The following is a 21,973-nucleotide window of genomic DNA, read 5'->3' on the forward strand; positions in this document are numbered from 1 at the left end:
TTGCTTCTTGTCCTGTCCTCAGAGGTTAACAAGTACAATTTTTCTCCCTCCTTGTAACAACCTTTTATGTACTTGAAAGAACATTTGCCTCCCTCAGTTAGCTCTGGTTTTAAAATGTTGATGAGCCTTCTTATGAAATGATCCCTGTTGATATCAGTGTTTTTTTTAAACTCTGACACACCTATATTTGCTTAGTATTCAGCGTGGTCTGCAACAGAAATGCATTTGTCATGGGGAGAACAGCTGGATATTCTCCTCCTCCTCCCCCCCTCCCGCCCCCGGTGTTAAAATTTTCCCTTTTTTCATTTAATTGTAAACAAATAATCCTAAACAGTGTTTAGCATGAGTGGATATATTAGAGCTGTGCGGGAACCAGAATTTCCCATTTTGTGGGAAATTTATTTTAGTTCTCAATCAGAACAAAATCAAACATTTTCTAAATATTCTGCCAAACAAAATTTTTAAATGTTTTTTGTTTGGATCAATGTTGTGTTTTGATTTTGACTTTTTTTTAGTTTTATGTTGTAATTTATAATATAAAATAAAATTAAAAACCAAATCCAAATGTTCCGTTATGAAAAGGTCAAAATGGAACCTCTCGGCATTATCATAACCCTTCATTTCAATTTGTTTTTGAAACAAAATTTCCCAAAAAAATCAACACTTTCTGTGGGAAAGTTTTGATTTAGATGAGAAGGCATTTTCCAGTGTAAAACCTTTTCGTTGGAATTTTTTTAACCAGCTCTAATATATACATGTTCTCACAGTTTGCGCAGGGCAGCAAGGTTAAAAATCAAAACTGGGTTTTCTTAAATTTAAAGACATTTTTGTTTTTAAAATAAACCTTTTACAATCAAATTTAGTGTAAACTATTTAAATAACTTAAATAAAATTTAAAAAATCTGGTGCCTCACTGAGCCCTCTTCAACTCTCAGTGAGTTTTTAAAGTATATATAGAATCAAGGAGAAAATACATTTAACTTTCATGGTTAACTCAAGCTTATAAAAATGTCATAATGTCAGGTTCAACATTCAGTGTCTGAATTATTGTCAGTCTTTCTAATGGAGCAAATGCTGGTATTTACATTTTTCCAAATGGAAGTACTTCCCGTTGGTGTTGTGCAGAAAAGCTTTTGTCCTAATTACTTTTGGTTTCAGTTTAAGTAGCATGAGCAGAGGGAATATTTTCTTTATTTGGATTAGTTCATTCCAAATTGAGAAGCGGATTGGGAATTGAAAAGGCAGGAAAGCTGATCTTCTCCTCCAATCTATGAATAAAAACCAGGTGGAAGAGAAAGAGAGCTACTAATTGTAAAAATCTGAAGGACCTGGTGCCAGATGTTCGAAGGTATTACATAAGAATGGCCATGCTGAGTCAGACCAATGGTCCATCTAGCCCAGTATCCTGTCTTCCGACAGTGGCCAATGCCAGATGCTTCAGAGGGAATGAACAGAGCAGGGCAATTACTGAATGATCTATCCTCTATCACCTAGTCCCAGCATCTGGCAGTCAGAGGCTTAGCCATCTTGGCTAATAGCCATTGATGGACCTATCCCCTAGGAATTTATCTAATTCTTTTTTTAACCCAGTTATACTTTTGGCCTTAATGATGCTGATAGGTGCCTGTTGGGGTTTTCAAAAGTGCCTAAGCAGGCTGGGTGCTAATTGTCTTTAATTTCAACTTCCACTGATTTCAATGGGTATTAGGCCTATAGGCGTGTGCCCAGGCAGGGGAGTGTAATCTTTTTTATCCGGCCCACGAACCTTGTTGACGGGGTCCGGTAGAGCTGCCGCTGAAAGAGCAGAGGGCGTGTGTGATTTTTTTTTTGGCAGACGGCAAGAGAAAGCGAGCTGCCGCTGAAAAATAAGGAGCCGTGGGATGGTGCGGCGGATGGGAAGACGTGGCGATCTGCCGCCGAAATCCCATTCTTCACGAGATTTCTTGGCAGAGACGAGCACGCTGGCGGGTAATTCAAATATGATCCGCCAGTGAAATTGCCTTTGACGCCCCCTAATGTACATTCCCTGGGTGCACACCCTAATGAAATGTGCTGCGCACGCCTATGGTTAGGCCCTCAACCTCGCTTGGCACTTTTGAAAATCCCACTATGCCCCAATCTGCATCTTTAGGTGCCTTTGACAGTGCTGGAATCTTACAGGTGAGCCAGCACTCTGATCACTTTGGTACCAATCAGAAGGCTGATTGGGGTTATGCAAGCTAATCAGTTGATCAGGGTGGGAGGGCTGATGAATCAATTAGCCCATCAGCTGGGGGGTATAAGAAAGACACAGGGAGAAAGTAATAGAGAGAGGAACTGGGCTAGCTGAGACTAGTGTGTTCACTGAATTCAAGGAAGAGAGATTTCTCTTCCTCTCCAGCCCTGTGGGAAAGGACTAAAGGTGGAGAAGCACTGTAAATAATTTGCTCACAAGACTGTATTGGTGTTGGTGATGGGAATGTAAATAAATCACATCAAGTTACCACTAAGAGGACAGCGTCTGAGAAGTTTCTGGGCCATCAGAGTACAGGGAGAGTTACAGTGCCTAGAGACTTTTGTTTCTAATCACCATAGGCCAGATTTTCAATCATCAGTTCACTTACTATAATTAATATTTCCTTTATTTAAGAAACCAGCTGTATCCAGCATAGTTAAGGTAGTTTTTGTTTAATGCAGACAATTTTAAAATGCTGTTTTTGTGCAGTTTTAATTGAATTCCAGTTTCTATCCAAATGCAGCTTGACACAAATCACAAGTGATGAATTATCATCTAGTAAATAAGAAATGCATCATTAGCTAACCTAATAAACCATGTGAAATTTAATGAAATGTATGTTCAGCTATAAAATTGCTTAAGTAAATGTGTATAGATATAGTGTATCCTCCTGCTTAGCAAAAACAGGTACCAAAATCAGTGTAAAAGCTATATTTAGTTGCAGATCAAGACATTTTAATAGTTACCAACCAGTGAGAATAAATGTGTCTTTTTTAGGAAAATAACTAAAAAGTACAAATGCAAAAGAAGATTAAAATCAATTGTTTAAAATAAGGTTTCCTGCTTGCTGATTTAAGCCATGAGTAATAGTGACAATTTAAATCAATGCATCCTGATATAGGATGTGTGTGGATATTTGCATTTTTATATTATTGTTTATATATAAGCAAATTGTGTGTGTACACGTATTTATGCTCACAATAGTCTCAAACCCCCATTATCTAAATTTATCACTGACATAGGAAAAAACCCTGCCTTTATGAGGGCAAGACTTGAGAACCAGGAACATCTGTGTTCTAATTTCTGACACTGACTCGTTTTGTGACCTTGGGAAAGTTATTTAATCCTCCCTGTGTAAAATGGAAATAAAATATTGATTTACTTTGCAGGGGTTAGGATTAATTAGATGTATTTGTACAGCATTTTGAAGCTAGAAAGCACCCTATTAGTGCCAAGTATTAATTATGTTAATGATAGGAAATGAGAATCTAGAGGGGTAGATCTATGATCTGATGATAAACATGCTGCTATCCAAGAATGGGAACTTCTTGCAGAGTAAAGCTGAAAACTCAGATTATCTTTTGCAAACTGGGGATGGTTTGTCCTTAGCTGGTTTTTAGCTGTGCAAAGCAACTTCTCTTTAAAGAACTAGAGTGAAATCCTGGCCCCACTGGAGTCAGTGGGAGTTCTGCCATTGACTCCAGTGGGGAGAGGATTCATCCCTGTACTCTGGGCTCCAGTTCTCCAGTCCAGATCACTCCTGTTACCAGATTATGGATAAACTGTGAACTCTTTATTTGATTCTATCTAAACAGATTACGTAAAGGAATAAATATCCTCATTTCAACCCCTGGCCGCCTGGTTGATCACATCAAGTCCACAAAGTGCATTCACTTTCGTCATGTACAGTGGCTGATTATGGATGAGGCAGACAGGTAAACTTTTTAAGTGCTTAGACATTTGACATGGATAACGAGAACCTCCACAGCTACCTTAGATAACGTGTTCAATATTTTTTAAAAAAATAAGAGATCTAAAATCTCATGCTCCGGGGCATAAACCAACCACTAAGTGCCTGGGGTTAGGATGATACTTCCCCTCTGGGCAGGTTATTCTACAATTGTCCATTACAGCGATTCTTGTACCTTCTGACACATCTGGTGCTGGCCGCTGCTAGAGATAGGATACGGGGCTAGATGGGCCACTTGTCTCATCCACTCTGGCATGTCCTGTATTCTTAATTGGCTCATGTTGCCTTGAGCCTTTTTTTCCCTCTGTCTTCCCATAGCGTCCATTATCATCTCCATCTTCTTTGCAGGATCCTGGACATGGGCTTTGAGAAGGATGTGGCCGTGATACTCAATGCTTTAAATGCAGAGAGCGAGAGGCGGCAGAATGTCCTGCTCTCAGCCACGCTCACAGACAGTAAGTTATAGAGCACATGCGTCTCTTTTAAGGTAAATGAATCTCGAGTGACTGAAAGCAATAGATGGGACATGACGCTGTTCATGGAATGTACTGGGAATGACATTAATGAGGCCCATTCCAGAGCCCAGTGAAGTCAGTGGAATGACTCTTGTTAACTCCATTGTTTTTTGCATCAGGCCCTTCGTGTGCTTGTAATGTGATCCCTAGATTGCTATCGATCCATCTAGGGATTTACATGGGCCTCACTGTGACAACTGAGCACCCCACAATCTTGAATGGATTTCATCCTCTTGACATCCCTGTGAGGGGGAGAAGCACTGTCCTCGTTTTACACATGGAGAACTGAGGCACAGGGGGGATCACACAGAAAGCCTGTTGCTGAGCCAGGAATTGAATTCGGATCTCCTGAATCCAACTCCAGTGCCCTATTGACTAGATCCCCTTTCCATCCCCTATAGATTCTCTTTCACACGCACACACAAAACACCATTGGATTGCCAAATACTATCCATTTGGTCGAGACATTCGTGTGATGTAAAATCACATTATTCTAGCTGATTGATCCACAATTGGCTGAAATAGGGTCACATGACATTCTTTGGGACAGCCCACAATGACTGAAGCAAGAGGGATAAGGAAGGGGCATAGGCCCATTACAGTGTTCACCGAAATCAGTGGGAATCTTTCCACTGACTGCAGTGGGTGCCGAATCAGGCTCTGAAAGAGCTGAACATATAGTTTGGCAGAGCAACATCACAGGCTAGGTCTGTACATCTCCATAAATGGTTGCGGAGTGTTAGTGTCAAGGGAGGAGAGGAATTGCTCAAATTGGTTCAGAAGTTACCTGTATGAACACAGGGAGGAGATTAAGAAAAAAAATGTTAGGCTGAATATCAGGAAATATTTCTGATGGCGACATCTGTTAGACTGAAATAATCTTTCAAGGGAAGTTGTGGAAGCCCCATTGCTTGAGACTTTAAAAGTGGACTGGAAGCTAGAAAATACAATGTCGGGAGATTAGATGGGACCTGGTGGTTTTCTTTCCCAACTCCTAACTTCTCTGTCAAAGCACTTGAGGCAGAAAAATTATGCACATTTTGCAAGTGGGGAAAGTAAGGCAAAGATTGAGTAACATAACTTAGGTCACAAAGAGAGTCGTTGTCAGATCTCAAGAGTTCCTAGCACCTGGTCCTGTGCTTGAGCCACTAGACCACGCCTCTTTCTCAGATCACACATCTCTCATGTACCAAACACTGAAGTTTGTCAGAACATTTTGCCAATTTCTTGAAAATGTTATGTCTACATCAACTTCAAGGCGATCTCTACTGTCCCTATAGATCTGCATCCATTGCTCTTAGGTGCACGTTTCCCCTGCTGCATTAATACCCAAGGAGACGACGTAGAATAATTGCCAACAGTTTACTTGCAGAGCAGATTATGCTTCATGTGTAATGGATTTTGTGTGGTGCAGGAGTAACGAGGTTGGCAGATATCAGTTTGCATGATCCAGTGAGCATTGTCATCGTGGATGAAACCTGCGTCAGAACCAGACCAGAGGAGGAAGCAGGTAGAGAAGCCATTTGTTCACCAGCCCACATGGAAGAAGATGGCTTTGCTATACCTGAGAAGCTCAAACAGCATGTGGTGATGGTTCCCAGCAAACTGAGGCTTGTCACACTAGCAGCTTTTATCCTGGGGAAGTGCAAGGTGAGGCTCCATTTGTGTTGTATTCATGCCTAATTAGAGTGAAGTGGCTCATGAGCAAATATTTCCACCTCCTAATTTTCTATAGGGTCATGCAACAGAAAATGAAAGCGAGTAGTAGATGGGATTGTGTTCTGGTGCATGAAACCCAGGGCCCGAAGTCATTCCATGTTAGCTTGTTATTGGCCAAGTCCTGAGCTCCTTACTTTGGCTAAATTTCCATTGAATCCAAATTTTGTGTGTGTGTGTGGGTGGGTGGGTGGGTGGCCAAGGGATCTGGGGTTGGTGAACAGCTCTACATATACGGTATACACACACACACACTGAGTCCAGCTTGGAAACTTGAGTACCTAAATTTACATTGTGTTCTGATGAGGGTCAGGCTTGGGCTCCATCTAACCTCCTCTGATCAGGAGTTGTGGAACTAGGGGCCCTTCACTGAGAAATTCCTTACTTCAGCTCCCAGGGATCTCCGCATAGGCTCCGTCAGCGATAGTGTTCCAGTGGCATACAGCTGTCTCAGAGTGGGGCATTGCTGGGTCCTAGCAATGGTCCTAGCCATCTCCTCTGTCTTCCTAGCTCAGCAGGGAGTGTGTGGGGTGTGAACTTGGTTTTTCTGCGGCCAGTTTATGTGCCCGCATTTTTAATTTGCTCCTTTTGGATGTGTTAGTAACTGAGGTCATTTGGTCATCGGGGGGAGTCTTACAAACATGGTTGTGTGCGTGTTCTTGTTCTCCCTGCAGTATGAAAAGCACCACAAGATGATCATTTTTTTCTCCAGCTGTGAGCAAGTGGAGTTTCACTACAAGCTCCTCCTGAAAGTCCTGTTGGGAGGCCTGGGGGCTGAAGAACCTGAATGTCTGCCGCTCTCCTCTTCACACTTGAAGTTCCTGCGACTACATGGCAACATGGAACAGGAGGTGAGCACCAGTGGAGTGTGTATTAAAAGTGGAATGGGGTAAGAACTGTCCTCATCTGCCTCCCCTCCCCCTGCCAATCTCCTACCCAAAGGAAAAGTGTTTTCACATCCTCTATTTTGTTCCACAATCACTTTCCAATTACTTGACTTTGGTAAAACTGGTAAATCATCATCATAATGATAATAACAATAATAATAATACCTAGCTCTTGCGTAGCGCTTTCGATCAGTGGATCTCAAAGCACTTTACAGAGGAAGTTATCCCCTCTGGTACATGCAACTAGGACTGGACATTTGTCACTCATGGTGCTGTTGAATCTTCTAGGCACATTATGGGTTCTTTATACTCAAGGGTGTCATATAGTGTAGAGCTACAGATGCTGTCTTGTCCTTTTTCTTGCCCTCCTTCCTCCTTTTCTGATTCCATCCCTGCTCAGCTCTTTAAGAGTGGCAACATGGTCCAGAGGTTAGGGCATAGGCCTGTGAGTCCGGAGACGTACCTTCTCTTCCAGACTCTGCCAATGATTCATTGTGTGACTTTGGGTGAGTTGTTTCAACTTGTGGGTCCTCAGTTTCCCCAGGCATTAATAAGAATAGTGATCTATGCCTACAATACGCACTACAGAAATGCTGTGCTGTTGTTTCAGCATGCTGATGCAGTCATACAGCATTCCTAAATTGACAAATGTAACCCATTGCCCCTTTGTTCTCTGAAGTAGGCAGGAAAATGCTTTGGCTACCAAAGGGATAACGTTTTAGGCTTCGCTCAGCCAGTGTATTGACTAACCGGTTGGAGACCCAATTATTAGGGAGCAGAGCAGACTGGCTTTGACTGCAAAGAACAGTACTGGGGGAGGGAGCTGTCTGGCAGGAGATTGCATTATAGCAGCCCAACAAAAGATCACCTAACAAAAATGACTGGCATATTGGTGTTGGACATGGAGGGCCTGGCTGACCAGCTGATTAGAATGGGATTTGATCCAGGAGAAGCGTGTCAGTCTCTGCTGTGAATGTTCATTCTCTCTTAGTAGGAGAGTGAAACACGTGAGCCGTTATCTCTGAAAATTCAGCAGCCTGCTGCCTGCCCCTCTCCCCGCGGGAGAGTCATGGCCCTGCCCTGAGCAGCAAGGCAGAGATGGCGAATGAACAGTGCTCATTTGATGAGGCAAGAGGTGAAGAGCCATTGTTTTTCTCGCTCATTCCCACCCTGCTGAGACCAGGAACAGGTGCTTCACTGTCCTGCATTCTGGCCTTCCCTCAGCCTGGCCGCCTGAGAGCGAGCAGGCCTGGTCTGGTCCGACTCTACCCTGACCAGCTGTTAAGGCAACAGAACGCCACTAAGTAGCTGGCATCAAGGGAAGGGTTTTGCCTTTTTAGTACCCAGTGTGTAATTAGTGCTTGATGTCGTCAAATTAAGAGCATTAATGGAGCTAAATTGTGGATCCCATATGGTACTGCTGAGCATGGCTGCTGTCATTGTCAACAAGATGCAACGCGTTCTTTTCTTTCAGTTTTGTTGGGAGAAAGTTGGGCATGTCAGGGAAGTCCAGGCTGCTATTGTCCTTCCTCGGTGTAGAACGGTGTGTCCAGCCAGGGGGCGAATGGATAGAGGTTCCATAGACAGCTCTTTCACCCAGCCCGCTGCTAGAAATATCCCTGTATTCATGGGGATCAGAGCTGGAGTAAGGCTTGGAGCGTAAGGGCAAAGACACCTTGGGGGGGAAAAGACTGCTGGCAACAGAGACAGAAGAGAAGTGTGGTGGTATTAAGGCGAGAAGCCGCCTGAGCTAGAGAAATGGAAAGGGTGAGATATAAGATAATCCAGAAAAGTAGATTGGGGTGTGTGAACTGCCTTCCCTCAGCTGAGCAGAGGAAAGGTGGCAGAGACCAGGTGGTACAGTAAATGAATGCATTAGCCTTTTGTCTCTGGAGACCTGGGTTCAAGGATTGCCTGGTGTGGGTTTGATGGGGTAATGTAAGTCAAAGTCCCTGTTTATTTCACAAGAAAATGCAGTGTGATCTGATGCAACTGATTGTGTCTGGGCCGGAAAGTCCCAAGGCTGGAAATGGAGTAACAAGAGGTTCTGCAGGCAGAGCTGGAGGTGCATTGGCAGAGCTGTGTCAGGTCCTGGGACTGAACTAGCAGCGGGAGATGCAGGGGCATTGGCAGAGCTGCGTGAGGTGATTGATTGTCAGATGAGCCCATGTTCCAAGCTCTGTTAGGGTTAGAGATCTCTGTGGTGAGAATTCAGTTCATATAGCCCAGGACTTGATGACCAGGTTAAGCTCCTTCCCCACACGCAAGTGTCCTCCTGGGGATGCTGCTGGGGGAGATGCCAGCGATGGTCTCGCTTTGGAACAGGTTGGAGAAAATGTTTCATTCTGCTCAGCAGTTGATGGTTCTGATACTGAAGCCCCCCAAGACGTGAGTGCTGCATGGATTGGGGGTGGGGAAAGTAATGGTTTTTCACTGCTGCCGTGCTTTAACCCAACTTGACCGCTAGGGGGAACCTCAGAGACTCTCCTAGGCAGAGTTCTTTTCAAGCCAGCAGCTAGACCTCCCTCCTCTACTCTAGTCCAGTGGCTCTCAAGCTTTCCAGACCACTGTGCCCCGGCCAGGAGTCTGATTTGTCTTGCATGCCCCCAAGTTTCACTTCACCTAAAAACGACTTGCTTACACAATCAGACGGAAAAATACAAAAGTGTCCCAGCACACGATTACTGAAAATGGCTTCCTTTCTCATTTTTGCCATATAATTATAAAATAAATAGATAGGAATATAAATATTGTACTTGCATTTCAGTGTAAAGTATATAGAGCACTATAAACCAGTCATGGTATGAAATTTCAATTTGTACTGACTTCGCTAGTGCTTTTCATGTAGCCTCTTGTAAAAATAGGCAAATATGTAGAGGTGCGTGCCCTCTAAAAGACCTCTGTGTGTCTCCTGTGGCACGCATACCCCTGGTTGAGAACCACTGCTTTAGTCCACCAGAAACTACTCATTGGTGGGTCCTTGCTCCTGAGAAGCAGGTGATCCTTTCTGGCATACTCACATCAGCCCCCTGCGTCTTCACAAGCCCTTGGGATGTCGGCCATCTTGAGTTGGGCGTATGTATTTGAGCCGGTACCAGACACTGCACTTTCCTTGATGATATGATAACTTTTACTACGTGTGGTGACCCCACCGTTGCCATAGATTTTTCACTTCCAGAGCTCCTCAGCGACTTGGATGGAGCCATAGAATTCCGCCCACTTCTTGACCACTCTCTTCTTGAAGCTGGACAGAAATTATGAAAGATGAATAGAATTGAAACATAAACTGTTAAATTTTATTTATTTGCTTTACAAGAGTGTAAACATGCCGTGTTTCTTTTATCTTCTAGGAAAGGACAGCGGTGTTCCAGGAGTTCTTACAATGCAAGACTGGCATCTTACTTTGCACTGTAGGTAACTTAGAATGTAACATGCAAAGGACTATATGGGTCTTGATCTGGGAAGCAATATTGTCTACTGGTTAGAGCAGATGACTTGTTGATAGGAGGCTGTGATCTATTCCTGACTCACTATCTAACCTTGGGGAAAGGCATTTTTCTGCTGAATGCTGCAGTTTCCCCCATTTGTAGAATAGGGACTCTACCCCTCTTTGTAAATTACTTTATGATCCTTGGATGGAAGGCGCCAGATATGAAATGTCTGTATACCTGCATATCTTGGAAAATGTGTCCATTTGTGGCAATGTGCTCTTCGTGTGCAGTAAACAAAAAGCAATCATGACTTGTACCATATCCCACAATTGTCAGGTAAGCTGGATGTAGAGTGATATTTCGAGTCCTGAGGACTATCCCAAGGTTAAAGACAAAAACATGCAGGGATGAAAAGATAGCCTAACCAGAGGATTACTTCATTATAAATGTGTTTTGCTGGGTTGCTGTCCATGGTTTGCCCTTCAAGCTTCCTTCAAGGATGGGGAAGGAAATTGCCATGCTCTGCTGAAGTTTGCTAGCACCCTTGTGTAGTTGCGGCACCTTCCGCTTCTAGTTCCTGGCCTGCCGGTGCCACAGCCAGCCTGCTGCAGTGGTGCAGAAGGCTGCACGATTTGCTCTCTAATAGTGGCAGCTGTTGATCTGCAAACGTGTGAATCTTGGTGATTTCGACTCACGGCAAACTTGTAAATTACACTGATCGGGAGTAATTAGAGCTGAGAAACCCTCTCCGGCTCCGCAATGACTCATTGCTGTGACACATTGTTCTTAAAGGGAAAAGGTGGCAGGTTTGTGGGGGTTCATAGTTTACTTTATTTTATGTAAAAGCCACAGTTTGCAGTAGGATTAACAAGCCTGTATAGAGAAGCCTTTGACTTAGAGCATTGCTTTTTCTAGGTTGTGACATCTGCAAAATGTGCCCATTTTACGCTAGTCCTGGCCCTAGAAGCCCACATCCATTTGCTACTTGACCTTGATCAAGTCACAGGACCTCAAGTTCCCAGATAATATGGAGATAATATCTACAGCGACATAAGGACGGCTGTAAATCTTATTAATTCACTGATGTTTGTAAAATACTTTGAAAGTAAGAAAATGCTAGGTAATGCTAAATATTATATAACTGTTATTTACTAGAATCTGTGCACATGCTATATGTTAGAAGCATTTTCAGGGAAATAGCACATTACTGTGTAATTGCAGGGCAACCCCAATTTAGAAAGCAGCATGCAATGCTATGTTAAGGCTTCATGGGTAGTAAATGTGGGTTTACTAACAACATATTGCTCCCTTTTTCTGCAGAAGTGCAAATGGAACATAGACACATTGGTTTTTCTGTGCAGCTTATGTTCAAAGTTACCAGTCTATGCTTTTGGTCCCTCTATCTCCCATCAATGCACAAAATCAGATCTGGTTTAAGTAGATGAACGAAGTGCAAGGGTAGTGATCAGCAAAATTCATCCACAGAAGGGAGGGAGTAATATAACGAGCAGCTATGCTTACGCATCTCATTCCTGAATTTCAATATTTTTCCACCTCTTCTGAGGCTGTTGTATTAGATTGTGGGCGAACGCCCACATGGCACAAAGGGCTGGGTTGAGAATTCCTTTTCACTTGGAACTTGATCCAGGGTTGGAACCCAGAATCCGCAGAAATGAAAGGTGGGTGACTTAACACCCTTCCTTCCGCTAATCGTTGTGCTGTAGTTTTAAATGGGGGGGTGTTTCTTGATACATAAGAACTGCCGTGCATACTGGATGCTGTACCAGATCATACAAGGACACAACAGTTGGTGTAGGTGAAGCTTTCTGCTTCCTTAAAACAGCCTGTTGCTTTCTAATTATGTTCCATGATCATCTTTAGCACAAATCTAGGCAAAGGCGGTTGGAGAACTAGCCTGTTTTGTAAACCGGAGCAGTCCCTTGTTTTGTGTCCTGCTTTGATCCTTGGCCTGTCTACTTTGTCTCAAGAAGTCATGACTAGGCAGCTGCAGGAATGTGTCTCTGTGCTGGTGGTCTCTAGTTAAGTATATTTGTATGCAGCATGGACCCTTTATAAAGAGCTGGGAAGTTGGTGTTGATTCCTTAGGCTCACAGGCTCCAGCTGCAAGGGGGCTGGGTGGAAGGAGAGAGAACAGGAAGATTTAGTTACCTTCTTCCCAGGTAGAACTAGAGGGTGGAGCTGGAGCCTTGGACAAAGAGATGGAGATGAATCAATTTGCTGGGTACCGCATTGCCGGTCATTTGCTGGGGCACCTGCTCCTGGAAGAGCCAATTCAACAGGAAGGTGGACTGGGAGAGAAGATGCAGCCTGCGAGAGGAAAAGGTCTTTAAAAGACACACAGGCCGAGTGAGGACAGAAGGGAAGATAAATAGGATGGAGGGGATCAGAAAGGAAAATACTCTAGCAGTTAGGGTGCCAGCCTGGGGCTCTGGAGACTTGGATTCTGTTCCCTCTCCTACCACAGACGTCCTCTGTGACTCTGAGGAGGTCACAGAGAGCTTGTCAATATGAACACTTAGTTGGCCACTAGCCGGCCAAGCTCTGACTGTCCACATGGATCCTGCTGCTGTGCGCTAACAGCTCCCTAGTGCGCTTTGACCTACCCTGCTGTGAAACGGGAGTCGATTAAAGCACACTAAGGAACTTTTCGTGTACAGCAGCAGGGTCCATGTGGATACTTAGTGTGCAGCAGACTAGTGCAGGGTCACTTCACACCCCAGCTTGTCGCAAACTAAAATGTTTTGCGTAGGCAAACCTTTAGTCTCTTTGTGCCTCACTACCCCATCTGCAAAACGAAGATAATAGCCCTGTCCGACCTCAAAGGGGTGTTGTGAATAGAAATACACTAAAGGTGATGAGCACTCAGATACTATGGTAACAGAGGACATATAAATACCTTAGATAAAGAGAGACACTTAGCGCTATTCCTGAATTGCAGGCGTTACCAAACGTGGAAGTCCACAGGGCAGCCAGGAAATGTGCCTGCCTCCTGCCTACCAGTGCATCACTCTACCTGACAGCCTGTCTTCTATACAGTTGTCATTCCATGACTAGCAGCGAAAATGTTTTATGCGGGGGAATTCCCAGCCCCTTTACTCCAAAGCCATCTACGTGCATTATACCCACAAGGTGCCAGGTCATGCTTACTGCAGGCTTCCGTTGCTTAACAAAGAGCTGTAGAAAAAAATAATCCCTCTTCCTTCCTGTTTCTCTCCAGCTCTGGCATCTCTCTCACTCGTCTTTCCAATGTGGCAGTCCATGTGATGCTTTGTTTCTTATATTATTTATATAATCTAATTTTTTTTTGGTCATGAAGACTAGGCTGGCAAACAACAAATAGAGAGGTTGTGGCTCTCCAAGGGTTTCCTGCAGCTGAAGTTCTGCGCAGCTTCCTTTGGGATGTGCCTTTTTAAACAAGTTCATCTCTTCCAGGGAGAGTGGAAAGATCATTTGGAGATTGTTTGCTGTTTATTCAGTCACGCTAACTCGTCTTGCCAGTTTTCTGGCGGCCCCAGCCAAGAGCTTTCGCCTCTGACAGCTTCTGTGCTCTCTCCTTCCTCCTCTGATTACGCAGCCCAATCTGTCACCCTGCCGGTGGGGGTCTCTACCCTGCTGATGGCTTTCCACACTCGGCAGTAATGACTTTTGGCAGGCTGGGTAGGCACAAGAGCTCCTTCCCCAGCTCTGAGAGCTGTTAGGCCCTCTCTCCCTGTTAGCGAAAGCACTTCGTGAGGTTCTTTGGTAAATAAATGAGTCATTTTAATCCAACTGACAGGCTGGCACCTGAGCAAGCTGCCTTCCATCTGTACTTCGAGGCCTCATGTAGGCACCAATTGTCAGGCCCTGGGCCTTCAAGGCCTCACCGTTGAGTGTCTTTCAAAAGCAACTTTGGCGATTTCTTTCACTGTAATTAAGTTGCACAAGAGGGACCGCGTGAACCGAGGCCCAAGCAAAAGTTTCGTGTCCATCTCTGATGTTTTATGGCAATTCACCTTGCTTCCTGTTTAGCCTTCTCAGGCCCTCCCCTGGCCCCTCGCCCGGCCAGAGGCAGCTAACACAGTCTGGTGACAAAAATCAGCGAGAGCAGAAATTTCGACAGTTTCAATGGTCCCCCCAGGCTGGTTACATCCTGATACCGTGCCCTTCTGCGGCTTTCTGTCTAGTTGCAAATGGGATCGGATGAAACACGTGTATACGTCTTCCGCTAGCTTTTCCTTCTTGCTCTGTTGCTGTTCCTTTCACATCACTAGTCTCCCTGTTCCTCCCACTCCCGACTGGAAGGCTCATTGCTGTTGAGAGCTGCGGAGGCAGTGCACTGAGACACCAGGTGGGAGGAGGAGCTTCTGGCCTGGGCCGGCAGGGATCCCCGCTGAGTAAGGAGGGGTGTTGATGGGCTGAAAAGGGCAGTTTCCTGCTGTGACATGAGCCTTGGAAAAACTAAGGGGAGCGTTAAATGGAAGATCCTCTGGACTTGCTCAGGGATGCAGAATAGTATTTTTCTCACCCCTGATCCCCGGGTCTCCTTCGTTTCCACTAAAGTTAAGGGTTAACTAACATGAAGTTAAGGGCCAGATTTTCAGCCCCAGCCTCTGTTTTTGCAGGAGCAGTTCTTGTGCCCACAAATAACTGGTCACCTTTTTGCACTCACTGTGAGCTTCAGGCCTGGCTCTTAGTAATTAAGTGATTAGCTACCTGGTTGTGTTTCAGATCAATTAGGTGGAGGTGGAGTTATTGATATTTGCACCAGCAGTTTATTTGGGGCTCAAAAGCGTGGGGACACTTATTTGTGGGCACAAAATTCCACCTGTAGAAATGGGAGGCCACATGCAAATCTGTCCCTAATTGTACTAGAGAGATAATATTCGCATATTCATTACTGACATGCATTGTGCTGTGCCTAGTGTGCTTAATCCAATTGAGTTTGGCAGTGTTTCTAGTTATAAAGTGGACCGGAGCGAGTCGGAGCTCCTTCTCATATCTCTGTTAGGTGTTCTAAATCCCACTTTTATTAACTGAGTCTTTAGAATGGAATTGAATAGCTGGACAGGACTGAAGGAGTTGGTCAAATCAAATTTACATTTCATTGTCTTCACTGGTGCCATGATGTCACTCCTGGAGCACTGAGAACACCTCAGTGTGACCATATAGTTTAGTTAGGGCTAGTAAAATGGATATTTATCCCCAGAGTTTCTAGTGCTGTCTGGTACCTTCCCAATGGAAATTCCCACAGAAGATTTGATGAAGGTTTATGAAGTAAGAATCTCATACCATAGGGGGTTTCCCAGCAGCGGAAGGAGAGTAGGTGCAGAGTTTTACCTCCTAACTGTACTGTGCTGCTTTCACACCCTGTAGTCTATAGGAATAGGATTCACAAGAGACCCATGTAGGCTGATATTGAGGGATATTTGAAGGTTTGCAGAACTTTCCTATTACCAGTTAATCACATGACCTCTTCTTAAAAGGCTTGTATAATCCCAAGAGAATATATTTTAGTAATTAGCAAACTAAACTGAGTACTGCTGATGTTATTGAGAAGGCAGCATGATCTAATGAACTGAGCATAAGGCTGGGAGCCTGGAACGCCTCCTAAATTCTAATCCCAGCTCCTCCCCCGACTCTCGGTTAGGCCAAGAATTAACCTCTTAATTTTCTGTCTGCTTTCCAACGCGTAAAATGGGGATAATGCTATTTACAGCAGTGGTTCTCAACCTGGGTCTTGTCGGGGGAATAAGGGTTACTGATCTTCCCATACTGCTGCAAAATTGGATGGGGTGGGGTTTGCAATGTGGAAAAGGTTAAGAACCACTGATGTGGCTATTTTGGGGAAAATATTTAAACCCTAAGACCTGTTTGAGGAGGTGTATTTGTAATCCGCACTGGCTGTGGGTATGTCAAAAGATCTCCTCAAAAATCCTTCTGTAAATTGGTGGGCCAGTTCACCAGCCAGTGCTTCATCTAAAACTCCAAACAGCGGCAGGATTTCAGGCCCTTTTCTTCAGGGTTGAGCTTTATTTCTCCAAATCATAATCTGTTCAGTGGAAATCAAATGGCTGGTTCAAGTCCCACCTACTGGAGGAGCCTACCTGCTCCATGCAGGTCTTGGTCTCTGCTGAAGTGCTTGTTGGCCTTCTAACTAAGAAGCAGGTTCTTGGAAAGCAAATGCTGGCAAGTCAGTTTCCACTTTTAGGTTCTCATGCACTAACACAGTGTTGCAAGATCCAGATTACAAATATTGCACTGGAAGATTTAAATTCAAACAGTAACATTGTTTTCGGGGGGATAGGTACTGCCACCTTTGGGTATGTCTATACGGACAGCGGCAAAGTCACTGCCATCATTGACCTTTCTAGATCGATTGAACGGTCAGAGAAGACCCACTCAATCGATCCAGAAGTTGACATTCTAAAACCACCCCCTCAAGTGGCATAGCAGTGCGTCGACGGGAACATGGTTCCCATCGGCGCAGTGCAGTGAAGACGCCATGCAGAAGGGAAGCACAGCAGTTGAATCGCCAGGTAAGTGTAGACCAGGGCTCAGTTTCATTGGGTAGTATCTTACTACCTGAGTTGTTCCGTTTTCTTCAATGGCACAAATCAAGGTGTCACCGGCATGATGGTGGGAGAATTTCTCCCATGGAATGTAAAGGGCCAAAGATTCAGCTAGCATAAATCAGCATAGTTCCATTGAAATGGATACATTTACATCTACTAGCCTCTGGCCCAAAATAAGGAAAATATTTCTGGTTTTGTTTTAGGTTTTTTAAAATCCTTTTTCAACTTATTTTTGTTTAATCCATATATATTGGTGCTGAACTTCCTTAAACTCTGCATTTCCCAAAATATCATTCATTCCAAATGCATTGTATCTTCCTTTTTTTATAAAGCAGTTTTTTAAAATTGTATTTTTTTTTTAATTACTTTTAAAGGATGTTGCAGCACGAGGATTAGACTTGCCTCAAGTCACCTGGATTGTTCAGGTAAATTTCCGTGTGTGTGCGTGCGTGCGTGCATGTGTCAAAAAATATTATACACGCGTGTTCAGACAAGTGAAACCTTGCATTATTATTCTGATACTTGGATGCAATGCAGACCCCTGATTCTGCATGCAGGGGCCCAGGCTAGGGAGAGTCCTACAGACTCTGCATAAGTGCAGTGGTCCACAGATGCAGTAGATCCCACAGGATTGGGGCCCAAGCTTCCTTCTGGGTCACAGGATTCCCAGGTACCCTCTTATTCCACAGCAGGATTTGCCTTCTTTTCAATGGGAACTGGATCTTAATAAACGTCAGGCTGTAATTTCAAGAACTGAGGGGGTGAGGAGTGTGTGTAAAATATTGTTTTTAACTTTAAAAAAATTGTAAGTTTTACAAGCTGACTTTCAAAAATACAGGGAGGAATATGGATCCCAAGATTTTCAGGTACTAAGGGTATGTCTATGTTGCAGCTGGGAGGTGCGATTCCCAGCTCGGATAGACGTACAAACTCTAGATTCAGTCGAGCTAGCACGTTAAAAATTGCAGTGTGGCTCCGGCAGCAGCTCAAATTAATCCCACCTGAGATCCTAGGTACATACCTGAGCAGCTGGCCCAAGATGCTGCCGCCTCCCAGCAGCCATGTAGATGGACCCTTAGTGACACTGGGGTAAGTAGCATGGTGTGTTCAACCTCAACAAAACAGCCTTTTAATTTCTAGCGTGCCCCTTAATGTAATTTAGTCTGATTTTAATTTTGGCTTAAAAAAATATAGGTAGATTTTGTAGCAAATAGCTGGTCAGAGGAGGATGGGGGCAAAGCCTTTCGTTTCCAGGCCCAATATATTAATATACTTTATCCAAAGATATAGTTGCCAATGAGTGAACACAGTGCAAATTATCTAAGGCCCGGGGAGACTTCTGCTTGTCCAGAAGGCGAGAGCTCAGTTGTCCTGAGAGCAGTGTCCATGAGCACTGACCTGCAGGGAGCAATTAGATTTTTCACAGCATCTCGCTCACACCTCTAGCCAGTCGAAATTTTGCCAGAGGGTGCAGGTATAAACACTAGAATGGGCTTTGGTCGTCGGGTTTTTTCCAGGTAAACTGCAGAGTGCCTACTTTTAAGCTGTGTGTGTGTGTGTCTGTGTGTTGGTTTTCCAGGTAAGTGGGGGGAGGAGGCGAACAAGTCCCACTTTATAAGACCTGATTGATCCTACAAGTTGCTGAGCACCTTTAATTCCTATTGAAGTAAATGGGTGGCACTAGTTCATTACTGGGGGCTTAATCAAAATGTTAATAGTGTCTGATAGGTAGAGATGGAAAGACAATGGGTCTGTATCCATCACCTGCCTCCAACATAAAGAGCTGTACACCTGTATTTTGCTTGTGGTTGTTTTCTGCCGAGTAACTAGCACTGATTCACTTTAAACAAACCAGAGCAATTTAGCTCGACTTTGAATTTGAATCCTTCTCTTTTCTCCTGGCAGCTTTCCTCCCAACTGTGTTGCAGGCAGCTTATTGCTCTGTGTGGGCATTCCTGTTTTTTAAAAAAAAAAGAAGTGGGGAAACAGATTACTGACAAGCCTGTGTAGAAATAAAATTTAAAAAGTGAAGAGAGAGATTGAGATGGGGAAACTGTCCTATTATCTGAAACTTGGCCAATGTGTCACATTCACATGTCAAAATCCTGCTATGGCTGATGGGGCTGAGCTGAGTAGGGATGAGTCCGATGGGTTCTTTATTAACAGCCCCTTTCTAAGGAAGGCAAAGCACTTGGGTTTTGTAAAGATCCTTTCTAGGTTAATTGATGAGGTGCCTTGTTTATAATTAACACCACCGTGTTCCGTTAATTCCTCCTTATCCTTCTCCTGTTTCCTTTTGAAGTATAACGCTCCAGCTTCGCCTGCGGAATACGTCCACCGAATTGGGAGGACAGCTCGGATTGGCTGTCATGGGAACAGCTTGCTCGTCCTGACTCCTTCGGAGGCAGAATATGTCAACTCGCTGGCTTCTCACAAGATTAAGTGAGTCAGAAACCTGAACAAAAGTTTCAGCTCATCTCAGCTAATCAACCTTCCATGGCACTTTCAGAGGGACTGTGTCTTGTACAGGTTTTAATAAGAGTTATTAATTCTTGTGCTCCAGGACTAGCCCCGGAATGGCAAAAAGAGAACTAAAACCTATAAAATCATCAGTATGACAAATGTATTGGGGGGAGGGGGAGAGAAGGGGGTCTGTTGTGCACAATTACCATCTCTAAAGCCCTGGGTTCAGATCTTGGCTACCGGAGGTCACAAGTCAAGTGAGCATCTCTCATGACTACTGGACCCTTGCCCACGTTGTCAGAGTTTGTGCTGTCTCTTCAGCAGAGATCCAGGACTGGAATAACTGGGGCGTTACAGGTCACAGCTGAGAGATGGTTGGCCAAGCTGTGCCATATGTTTGGGCACAGGATTGGAATAGTAGAGACTAGTGTAAATCTTATTTAAGGAAGGTTGGTAGAACTGTACAGAGCCCAGGACTGGGATGACATGAGTGTCGCAGGCTAAGCGTGACGTGAACTGGCAAAGCCTGGGGAGGAGGCTTCAGTAGTGCTTGCCAGTTCTGGCTAGTCAAAGAAAGTGGGAGTAGGGCTGAGGAAGGCGAGAGAGGCTAATGAGCATGCAGAGAGCCTACGTATGCCTGGCTGTTCGGTGGTTTTCATGAAATAAGGTCTTGGTTCTCAATAGACAAGCGCCCACATCACAGAATCCACCACCTTGTTAGTCCCCTCTCTCAGCTTTCTTCCGAATGAAGCCAAGGATGAACGTGTCATGAACACTGAATTGCCTTCTGACCCTGAGAGGTGACCCAGCACGAGGTACATTGAGACGTGGGGGAAGTTTTCACTGCCACTGCCTGCTTTGTGTATAAGCAGGAGTTCTGTGTCTGGCAGCCATCTATCCAGCAGCTGTTGTGAACACTAGAGTCTTCCTCACAATTTAGGAGGGAAAGAGCCTACCTCTAACCTGTGTTGTGCATCCTAGAGTGAATCCTCTCTACCCTGCTAATCACTGCTGATTTGGAGCATTCTTTTCTCTCCCACCACGTCCCAAACCTCTTCACCAGCCATTTGGACGTTCACGTCGTCCTGTGCTCCTCATATCAGTGGTTCTTGGCATTCAGAATAACAGCCAAATAAAATCACTGCACCAGTTTTGGTGGAGCCCTGTAAACGACAATACACAGATTAACTGGCTTTTATTTTGTTTTGTTTTATTTATTTTTTGTGTGTGTATGTGGGGAGGAGCGGCTCTGAATCTAGTTTGGTTTTGGATTCTTGAAACAAACTAACATTGACAACAAATACTGGCTTATTCTAGGCTGTGAGCCATTGAGTGGTCTAACAAAGAGCCATCCATCATCCCAGATAACTATCTATTTAGCAGACACCAGCAAGACATGGAGGACTAAGCTGACAGGTTTTTTTTTCCCCATGTAATAAATAGCACTGACATTTTAAAGGTGAAATCCCACATTATTGAGAGTTTTTAACTCCAGGTGGAAAGTTGTATTTTTTGTGTGTTTGTTTGAGAGGAAGGGATAAAGAGGTGAAACTGCACATTTTTATTTTACTTTAATTTTAATTAGCAATGTTTCATCCATTTTTTTGGTGATTTTGACAAGTTTAAGGAGCAGTGTCTCTTGAGCCTGCTGGCAATTATGCCAGCCAAGGAGACCTGTTGTTGAGTTGGCCACTGCTCGTTGGGGTGTGTTAGATGTTGTGTTCCACTACTTGACAGGAGGAGGTGTATGCAAATGTATTTTAGTCCTTCTAAAATCAGTACAACCAAATTACACTGAGTATATTGTCTTATTTTTCAGTTTAATCCTCGTAATAAAACTTGCTGTCTATAGGATTAAGGACCTCTAGGCAGTGGAGTGTAATTCACCCACAGCTACCTGATTGGAGAAATGTGTGTCTAATTGGGACAGGTGGGTGGTTTGGCCTGTATGTAGTGGTCTATCCTGTTCTCTTCCAGATCAGGTAGTGCCAATGAATGTGAGGGGGCAACAGGCTAGAGAGGAGTGCTGATGAATTACAGAGAAGATTCGGAAAGGCAGTTTAAAGCTCATGGCAGCAAGTGCCATCCATATAAATTGCCACCACGCTTCATAAACTGAGCCGTTATGGTGATAATCCTGACAATTTAAATTAGGGTAGAGGGCAAAAGACAGCATGCACTGGACGGCCATCTATAAGCACTGATAACTTTTGTTCCTGTAGCCTGGATCTTCTTTGTATCTTTCTATTAAGCCTGCATAAGTCGTTTGGGTTTGTATTTTGTTCCTTTGCTTAATTTAAAATATGCTTTTAATTAAAGTCCTGATGTTTATCAATATGTAAATATTAGGTAAAATGTGTGTTTCTAGGAAGACAAAACACAAGACAGATCCCTGGAGTTTTGGTGCAAATTAAGAGAGCTATG

The 21,973-nt window shown here is 44.1% G+C and overlaps 1 protein-coding gene across 2 annotated transcripts in view; it reads left to right on the plus strand.

Annotated features, from left to right (window-relative positions):
• Window positions 1–21,973, plus strand: part of DDX31 (DEAD-box helicase 31) — a 66,794-nt gene that overhangs the window by 13,002 nt on the left and 31,819 nt on the right. For both annotated transcript variants that reach the window (XM_067541610.1, XM_067541611.1), the window contains exons 11-17: window positions 3,811–3,930; window positions 4,314–4,420; window positions 5,895–6,130; window positions 6,871–7,047; window positions 10,434–10,493; window positions 17,461–17,511; window positions 19,389–19,528. In XM_067541610.1, coding sequence (XP_067397711.1) covers window positions 3,811–3,930; window positions 4,314–4,420; window positions 5,895–6,130; window positions 6,871–7,047; window positions 10,434–10,493; window positions 17,461–17,511; window positions 19,389–19,528 — 891 coding nt within the window. The remainder of the gene's footprint in view (window positions 1–3,810; window positions 3,931–4,313; window positions 4,421–5,894; window positions 6,131–6,870; window positions 7,048–10,433; window positions 10,494–17,460; window positions 17,512–19,388; window positions 19,529–21,973) is intronic.

The sequence above is a fragment of the Emydura macquarii genome, unplaced genomic scaffold, assembly GCF_026122565.2.
Source record: "Emydura macquarii macquarii isolate MOO-44397 ecotype Brisbane River unplaced genomic scaffold, CSIRO-AGI_Emac_v2 contig_691, whole genome shotgun sequence".
Classification (NCBI taxonomy): Eukaryota; Metazoa; Chordata; order Testudines; family Chelidae; genus Emydura; species Emydura macquarii.